The sequence below is a fragment of the Fragaria vesca genome, linkage group LG7 (assembly GCF_000184155.1).
Source record: "Fragaria vesca subsp. vesca linkage group LG7, FraVesHawaii_1.0, whole genome shotgun sequence".
In the NCBI taxonomy this organism is placed as follows: Eukaryota; Viridiplantae; Streptophyta; class Magnoliopsida; order Rosales; family Rosaceae; genus Fragaria; species Fragaria vesca.
In genome coordinates this window covers 4,178,475-4,187,477 of record NC_020497.1, presented here as the reverse complement: position 1 = coordinate 4,187,477, position 9,003 = coordinate 4,178,475, and the positions used below count along the sequence as shown (strand labels likewise).

Genomic DNA, 9,003 nt, shown 5'->3' with positions numbered 1-9,003 from the left:
AGCGTATAATTACAGGAAGCCATCACACGTGCAGGACATAGACGAAGTCCAGGTTGTGAGAACTTATTAGAAAGCTCGAGAAATTCCATTGTTTAGGAGACGCGGGAAACATCTCGAACTCTCGAAGCTAAAAATCTTTGACCTTTCTTCATAGCTAGATTTTTCCTTTACTTTCCATTCCCCATATAAAACCATTTGCTATCTGAAACTCCTCTCCTCAGACATAAGATCACAGAAAACCGAAGCCAAAAAGAGACCAGACAAAAGCTATCCGTTTCTTCCTTTTGGGTTTGTGGACCGATTCGCCTCTGATTACTGAGTCATTTGGATTGTGTGGAACCGTTCGGCTGTTCTATTTTAACTGTAAGTTCTTCATCTTCATCTTGCTTTATGATGTTTTAAGAGCTTGTAATTGGTTTTGAGTTTTTTGTTTCTGAAATTGGGTTGTTATAGTGTTGTGATCTTACATTTCTGTACTTGCATTAATTGGGTATTACATACTCATTGATTTGAATATTGTTTCAAGAATAATACCTTGGTTTTATATCATTATATGATTTTTGAAGCTTGTGAGTTGTGATTTGCTTAGCAATTGTTTATATATAATTATATATCAGACCATTTATTGAATGTTTGATTTTGTTTCTTCGATCTAGTGCAAATTAGATAGCTGCCAGTAAAAATTGATGAACTTCAACTAGTTGATGTGCTGCTAAATTTGCAAATTGGAGTTTGAACATTTTCACTTCCTTGCACTCTTGCAGCCTTTGGAAATTGTTACTAATTTGTGATCCTGTTTTGTGGGTTGACAGAAACATTTGGTGTTGTCAAGACTTTTCTTTTGGAGGATTTTGTTCAGTCTGTGTGTTGTGTGTGTAGAAAAACCTTGTGAAAAATGATGCCAATGTACAGATACATGGATTCACACCCCGAGCAGAGAAACCAGACCTTCTCTTTCCCTCAATATCCTTATCCGCCTTACCAACCAAACCCACCTATGGCGAGTATGCCTTGGCCTTATGGTGTTAACTTTGGCTACCCAAATTCCGTGCCGTGTCATTCTTGCTGTAACCATAATGCTGCTGGTTATAATGGTTTCAGACCCTCCTACCCTCAAACTCCAATGCCATCACCTGTATATTTTGCCGGTGGTTATCCTGCTCCATATCACGAGGCCTTCCCCGTCCATTATATTCCTCCTCCTCATTATTCTATGGAGCTTCCTAAATATGAATATGACAAGGCCATGCTGGGAAGTCATCACTGTTGTGGATGTCCTAATCACAGCCACCACAATGCAAATAAGGGTGTGAAGATTGAAGAACAAGAATCACCAGATGTTGTTGAAAAGCAGGCAAATGAATCATTAGCTCCAGCTCAGATGAAGAACTACCCTTATCCAATTTTGTGGATTCCGCCAGAGTACATGAAGAGTGGGGAGCGAAGCAAGCTTTCTGGTCCGGAGATTGTAGAGCAAAAGAAGAATCCAGGTGATGAAAGGCCTCCTGCGAGTTTGAAATCTCATGAAGAAGATCAAAGGCGTGGTTTGTTACCTTTTGACATGGACAACATTAAATCTTTGATGCAAGGTGGAAATGGGGAGCGGGTTCAGGATCAACGGAGTGAGGACAAGAAAAAGGAAAATCCATTTCCAAGTTTTTGGATGCCCTCCTATGGCAATAGCCATGATGGAGCTGGAAAGAAGGACAAGGACATGGATGCATATCAGCACAAGCAGAATGGAGAGCGAAAGTCGCAACTCCCATTCCCATTCTTCTGGTTCCCTTTTGAAAATAAGCAGAAGGATGTTGGAATGGAGGAGAAGGAGAATGAGGGAAGTAAGAAGGTTGATGCTACTGCAATGATTGTTCCAACGAAGCAGGCTGAGAGTAGTGACAATGGAACCAGAGTTAATGAAGGTAAATCTGCTGCCCCAGGTGTTCTAGAGCGAAAGGAAAAAGATGCTAATCAGAAAGTCATACCGGTGAAGCAAATGGAGCTACCTAAAAAGGAGGATGACTCTGAAGACACTAAGAGAAGAACAAGAGAAGTCCCTGTGAAGCATGTGGATGACAATTTAGCTAACAAATCTTCTGGTAGCAGTGCTCAAAGCCAGTCCTCTTCCCCAAAGAAGACAACGAAGCTACCTCCTGTTTGTCTGAGAGTTGATCCTTTACCAAGTAAGAAGAAGAATGGTGGTGGTAGTTCCAGATCTCCTAGTCCTCCCGGTCATAAAAAAGTCCAAAAAGAGACTTCAACCGACACTGCCAAGGCCTCTGCTCCGTGTAGCTTGCCAGAGAAGTTACAACAAACTCAACAGCCCCACGATTGTATTTCAAACCATGGAAAGGAGGTGGCACCATCCAAGGTGGAGAAAGTTATTGAGGTAGCTGATAAGGGAATCAGCGAAAAAAAAGATTCAATGCATGCATCTCAGATTCCTGTTGATTGTAAAGAGGCTTCTACTAAGCCAACGGTTGGGAAAGCCGGAAAAGATGGAAGTAAATGCGAGTTCAATGAGGATCAAGGAACAGGGAAGAGTGGAGATACAACAGCTCAGAATGTGGAAGAGGGGAAGAATACTACGGAGTCTGCTAAATCAGATGCTGCTGGAAGTAACTTCCAGAAAAAGAGGCTATCAGATGTAGCAGCTGCTGTCCTTATTCAATCTGCCTGCCGTGGGTTCATGGTGAGGAGGTGGGAACCATTGAAGAAACTGAAGCAGATAGCTGAGCTACGTGAGCAAGTGAATGAAATTCGGAATCAAATCACATCTCTGGAGAGCTCTGATCTCAAGAAAAATGACAATCAACGAGTGGCAATTGGAGAAACCATCATGAGACTTCTTCTAAGACTGGATTCGATTCAGGTATGGCTAATTCACTTATTATTTATAATTTCTTTTGTAGTTTTGTTTTGTGATGCTATCTTGACCTGGATATATGGAACCAGGAATTAGAATCTGCAATACATGTGAAAATCCCTTATGCACATACTTGAAGATTGAAGTAATATGGTATCTGTCTAAGCAATATTTATGTGTTCCTTGTTCATAGTGAAGTGATTTTGCCAACTTTGTAAATAAGCATTTGAATCTGCACACCTTTTGGTTTAAGGTTAAAGAAACAATATTAAATTTTGGCATTTGTTTAGATGTAAGGCTGATCTGTTCCTTGTTTGTTGCTATTTTACAGGGTTTGCTCCCTAGTGTGAGAGAGATAAGAAGATCCTTGGCAAGGGAGCTTGTACTTCTGCAGGAAAAGCTTGATGATATAACGTCCAAGAAATCACAAGATACAGCAGAAGAGGCTTCCATTGTTAAAACTGTGGAAGAGATCAATTCCAATGGAAACACCAGTGTCTACATGTCGGAGCAGCAAGTAGAGGAAGCAGAAAAAGTTCATGAAGAATTCCCTGCTGGTGTCAGCGGTAACAGTCAAGTTGACACAGAGCCTTGCCAGGGGCAGGTGACACACACCATGGAATCGCTCCCAGTGGAAGTCAAGGTACCAGAACTCCCTGAACATAGAGAGCTGGACACAGCATCTGAGAACAGTCCGTACGAACTACCTGTGGTCAGTGCTCTGAATTCTAAGGACCTTGGTTCTGAACTAACAATGAATATGAATGATAACTTCACTGATGGACAGCCTGATGCTGGACAGGCAGTGGTGGCAGATCCGGTAGTGGCCAGTGATGCTGCTGATCATGAGCAATGTGGTGAAGCTCCCTCTCCGGCCGAAGACAAGGCAGACCATAGTGTGGTTTCCGCTCCTGAACTTCACGCGATACCTCCAGAGTCGATTGAGGAGTTGTGCGACGTTGCAGTTGACAATGAACCTGCCGCCTCAGAGCCTGAAAAGGTTGAACCATTAGAGATGAGCAAGTGTGAATTGGAACAAGGTGGAGAGGTAGAAATCACGATGTCACCAGATATTGCTTCTCCAATCGCCACTGATAATGTGATTGATGAGAAAGAAGCGGTAATTCAGGAGCAGGCAGACGCAAAACTGCCACTAGGCAAAACCGCTGGAGACAGTGGTGCAGTATCTGAGTTGAAAAAAGATGAAGAAGTCCGTATAGAGAAGGAGAATGAAATCTCAGAAAGTGAAGAGGAAAGTCAAGGAGTACCTCTACCACAGCAACTACAAGAGGGTACAATGAAGGAGGGATGTGAAGTTGATAAGGGATTTCGAGTACTTGATCCAGAAGCCGAGCAACAGCACCAAAACGATGCAAATAAAGATGGTCTTCTGCCGGTGGTCTCTCAAACATTCGAATCCCAAGCATTGAACTTACCTGTTGAGACAAGCACTCATGATGTGTGGCATGAAAATGGACCTTCAGAGCTAATTGATGGTGGTGATACTGGCTTTTTGATATTGGGTGATGCCGACATGCCTAATCAGGATGAAGTACGAGTGGAGAGAAGTGGAGAAGAGTCGGAAGACTATAAGAACTTGCAAGTAGTAACAGTAGAAGACAATACAGAGATGCAAGAGAGCAAAGCTGAAAGCAGGGACGTTGATAAGGAACAGTCAAATGCTGCTGACCACGCCAAAGAGAATGTCCTCCTCGAAAAGAGCGAGTCATTGCCTGCACCATCAATTGCAACCGAGGTTTCCTCCGGTGATGGAATTGTCGCGGGAGTCGAAGGTGCCAGAAAGCTAATCGAGGAGAATGAGAAGCTGAGGGAAACAATGCAGACGTTAATGGTAGCAGGAAAAGACCAGTTACAAGTGATATCCGACCTCACCGGTAGAGTGAAGGATTTGGAGAAAAAGCTGGCCAAGAAGAAGAAACTAAGGACAAGAAGGTGTAGTAGGGCAGCAACATCTCGGTCTTCCTGTGTCAAGCCATCAAGCAATCCCTAGAGGGTGAGAGCTAGTGTTGCAATGTGAACAAAATTACTTGATTATGAAGCTTTTCTTGTACCGAAAACGCAGTGTTGTAATGTTGTCTGGGTGTGAATCTGTGTACCAAAATCTGTGTCATCCAAAATATGTGTCATCCATACAGAATGGACTAGGAAACAAAGTTATGAAAGACGAAATGCTTCCCGACTCCCAAGCTAGACCAGGAACCAAGTCCTCTCAAAGAGCTTGTTCCATATTTCCATTAGAAATGGGTGACAGCATTAGAGCCTTTGCCATGAACATGGTCTGAAAATTCATATTATTCATAACATTGACTGATTTTTGAGATTTTGTATTTATAACTGTGTGCTAATATTTGGTCATGAATTTGACACCAAAATTAAGAACACCATTTCATTTGTCAAGAACAAAACTAATTAATTTTTCTCCTACGCATTCTAGGAGAGTTTCACAACTCATCAGTTATAATTATATCCAAAATAATTTTAAAAAAAATAATACCGAAAATTAAATACTTTAAAAAAAAGAGTAAAAAAGATAAAATTTCATACGAAGCCTCGAAGATTTTCCAGGCAAATTCTCTCGTCTTTCACTATTCTTGAAACAAAACGGTTAATAATGTGCTGGGAAAATCCACTGGTTTTACTTTTACCGCAGCTTAATTAGACCACAAAATTACTCCAACTAAATCCAACCTGGACAAAGCTGGCCTTCCCTCTCATATAACCCAGCGCGGGCCCCACTCCGTTTCTTGCAGAACCCCCGCTCTCTCTCTCTCTCTCTCTCTCTAGAGGTTCTTTCCACCGGGAATGTCTTTCCCCGACTCCCTTCACTTCAAATCAGGACCGTTCGTTACTTCTTGATCGAATCCCCGCCGTCGGTTTCGCTTCTTCGCCGGAAACCATGAAGAAAGTAGGCGCAGTGGAGAAGATGCAAGTCCTGGAGATCAACCTGATCTCCGGCCAGGGCTTGAAGCCTCCGTCGGGGACGCTACGGCGGATGAAGACCTACGCCGTCGCCTGGGTCGAGTCGAGCCACAAGATCCGGACCCGGGTCGACAAAGTCGGAGCCGAAAACCCGACTTGGAACGACCGCTTCCTCTTCAAAGTCTCCTCCGAATTCCTCGCCAGAGAAACCTCCGGGATCACGATCGAGATCTACGCCGTCGGATCCTTCCGCGACCATCTCGTCGGCACCGTCCGATTGATCCTCAGCAACTTTCTTGACCTGGATTCCAAGATCCCGTCCTTCACGGCGCTCCAGATCCGCCGGAGGTCCGGTAGGTTCCACGGCGTTCTCAACGTCGCCGCGCTGGTGAATCACGAGTCGGAGTGGTCCAAGGAGCTAGACGACGTCTCGGCGATCGGGTACCAAGATTTGATGGGGAAAGGCGAGAGCTTCCGGCGCCGGCGACGGAGGGACAGCCTGACTCGGTCGACGGCAAGCTTCTCCGGCAGCGAGTCGAGGGAGAATTCCTCGTGCAACGAGTCGGTTAACTCGGACAGCGGCGACTCTTTACCTTCGTCTCCGGCGTACAAATCGCCTTCGAAGCTGACGTCACCGGCGTACAAATCGCCTTCGAAGCTGAGTTCTCCGGCGTACAAATCGCCGTCGAAAGCGACATCGCCGGCGGCGGAGAAGAGGGCGCTGAAGGAGATGAACGGCGTGAGGGATCTAGCGGCCGGAACCAAGGCTCTGAGGACAGCTGTCCCATCGGACGGCGCCCGCTTCTTGTGCTGCTTGCTCACGACGCAGAGGAAGGTTCAGTCATCGGAGGATAGGTGAAAAATAGGTAAAAACTGTAAAAATAAAGAGTGGTGAAAAAATGGAGAGAGGGTGAAAAATTGTGATTTGAGTTAGCGTGGAGGGCTACGTCGTCGTTTTGTTGGGTTTGAGCATGCATTTGATTGGCTGGTGGGTGAAGGGCTTTAGTTTCTTCTTGACTCTCTCTCAATTAATCCCTGGATATGGAGATTCAGGTAGGCACTGGAGAGAAATCTGCAGCTCCAAATTGTATTCCATATTTTTTTTTAATTCTTTTTTTTTTTAATGCTGCTACCATTAATCAAACCCAAGATTAGTATTTTCGGCTAGTTTTTTCTTTTACCTAGCAATGTATTTTTACCAATACTAGTTGGGTAACTATTAGAATGCAGATAATGCCCTGGAATTGCTTTACCGGGAGCTTCAGCATGCTCTGTTTGTGTATAAGAGAAGGACAATTCTCTATGATGCATTTGTGTTCTACATTTTCGAATTCACATTACTAGTGACCATGACTCGTAAAATGATCCCGGAACTTGACGTACGCCGAAGAGAAGCTACTAGATTTGTATCTTGGGTAAAATTGAAGCGGTGTGTGAGTTACCGGAGTTTTTGAATTTTACAGTAAGCACAACTGAGTAGTGTTCCAGATTTTAAAACTTGTCTTGGCGCCAAATAAAGGTTGGGCTTAGACATTCATAAACTTGTGGTACATCTAATGGGCCAAAATAATATAGGATTAGTTCTGCAACATGAACACCTAAATTTTGCTTAGGTTGTATCAGTCATTCAGTCCAAACTGTCCAATTGTTATTTCTTGTTCTGTATAGACATGCATGCATCTATATTATTTAAGCTTGTTGCTCTTCCATTCTGAATTTCTGCTGAGAACTAGTTGTTTCCGGTAAAAAATTGACAAAGACGATGAACTCGGGTACCTGCTGGTAGAACATACCCGAAGCTTTGGAGGTTGGAAATCGAAGAAGAGAACTGGAGAAGGTTTGATTCAATTCTTCATTTGATTCTCTAAACAACGACTATTACTTTAAAGAGAAAGAACAAGCAAATTGAGGTGTTAAAATATTAGTATCTATGAGCTAGCACACAGTTTCCATCTCATTCGAACCCCTGCTCGATCGTGTTTGGTTTGATTTCAGCAAAACACGAGGCTAGGTACGTATGACCTATTTCATGTCAGTGTGGATAGATGAACTGAAACAACCAAGAAAAAAGCTTGTTTACTAATTAAGCTAAAAATTTATACAAAATGGTAGCCAACTGGCCACTAAACCATCATGTATCATTATGTATATGCGAGAGATGTGAATCAATATATGGCTATGACGTACATTAGTTTGCAAAGAACAGTTTGGTGATTTCCTTGTGCTGAAAAAGGAGCAAACTGCAAAACCACCAATTAGATTCTACATTTCAGTCACTAAACTTTGAACTAGAGATTATGCACATAAGCCCTTCTTAACATTTGTCCAAGGCAGAAGCACATCTCCTGAGATTTCCCTTCTCCTGAGATTATGTCCTCTTGTTGCAAAAGAAAGATGGCCACCAGCTGGAGCTCCTTATTGCCATGATCAACAAAAACTGGAGAATACGGGGCCGGGTTTTTGTATTTCCAAAGGTGATCAAGATGCCATCCAGTATATGAGAAGAGAGGCTCCAAAAGCTGTGATGAACTTCAAAATTTTGGACTGCCCTTTTCTCGAACTGAAGATGGAAAAATATATCAGCCTGCATTTAACAAGAGACGATATAGTTGTGCAATATTTAGATTGCTAGTGGACAATTTACTCCAACAAATTACTCACCTAAAGAGGGATTTGATAGACTAATTCCATGCAACCTTTTGCTAGTTTCTCAAAAACAGTTTGACAAAGGCATGCATTATCATTAACAACGAGACTGGAAGGGTAAAGAGGAAATAAACCACAGGATTTTGCATCAACTTGACACAACTTCTTTTGCTAAAAAACGAGAAAATTTTGATTTGAATTTGACCTGATATGAATTTCAGAAAGAAATCAAAAAGTGAAAGATTGATCGCTAATTGATCAACTGGACAATAGATTCCACACCGAAGTGCTCCAAGCGACCGAAAACAGATTGGTATCGACACACATTACATATATAGAAAAACTGCATTCTGGCTAGCTAGTCTCCAGTTTCTTGTCAGCTTTATGCAGATAAACAACTACATGCATGACGAATTACATTTTCACTATTACGTACTTTGAACTTTACCCTCAAACGTTTTGCTCAAACAAAATTTTAAGTACAATGGGAGTATACATAAACTTGGAAGAAGCATCCTTTATTCCAAAAACCAATCAAAAGATATAGATCAATG

General features: G+C 42.7%; 2 protein-coding genes across 2 annotated transcripts; both read left to right on the top strand.

Annotated features, from left to right (window-relative positions):
- The first annotated feature begins 219 nt into the window (after positions 1-219).
- Positions 220-5,211, top strand: LOC101301424 (BAG family molecular chaperone regulator 6-like). Its single transcript, XM_004306661.1, has 4 exons — positions 220-363; positions 813-2,869; positions 3,195-3,575; positions 3,651-5,211. The coding sequence occupies exons 2-4, from the start codon at positions 896-898 to the stop codon at positions 4,872-4,874; spliced, it is 3,579 nt and encodes a 1,192-aa protein (XP_004306709.1). The 5' UTR covers positions 220-363; positions 813-895; the 3' UTR covers positions 4,875-5,211.
- A 569-nt stretch (positions 5,212-5,780) lies between these two features.
- LOC101301728 lies at positions 5,781-7,236 on the top strand. The gene is made up of 2 exons (XM_004308280.1): positions 5,781-6,856; positions 7,027-7,236. The coding sequence occupies exon 1, from the start codon at positions 5,781-5,783 to the stop codon at positions 6,660-6,662; it is 882 nt and encodes a 293-aa protein (XP_004308328.1). The 3' UTR covers positions 6,663-6,856; positions 7,027-7,236.
- The last annotated feature ends 1,767 nt before the right edge of the window (positions 7,237-9,003 follow it).

Excerpts from the sequence above, each read along its gene's own strand:
- LOC101301728 (XM_004308280.1), top strand. The coding sequence starts at position 5,781 with ATGAAGAAAGTAGGCGCAGTGGAGAAGATGCAAGTCCTGGAGATCAAC.
- LOC101301424 (XM_004306661.1), top strand. The coding sequence starts at position 896 with ATGATGCCAATGTACAGATACATGGATTCACACCCCGAGCAGAGAAAC. Across the intron at positions 2,870-3,194 it reads TAAGACTGGATTCGATTCAG|GGTTTGCTCCCTAGTGTGAG; the intron begins GTATGGCTAATT and ends GCTATTTTACAG. Across the intron at positions 3,576-3,650 it reads GTCCGTACGAACTACCTGTG|CCTGATGCTGGACAGGCAGT; the intron begins GTCAGTGCTCTG and ends ACTGATGGACAG.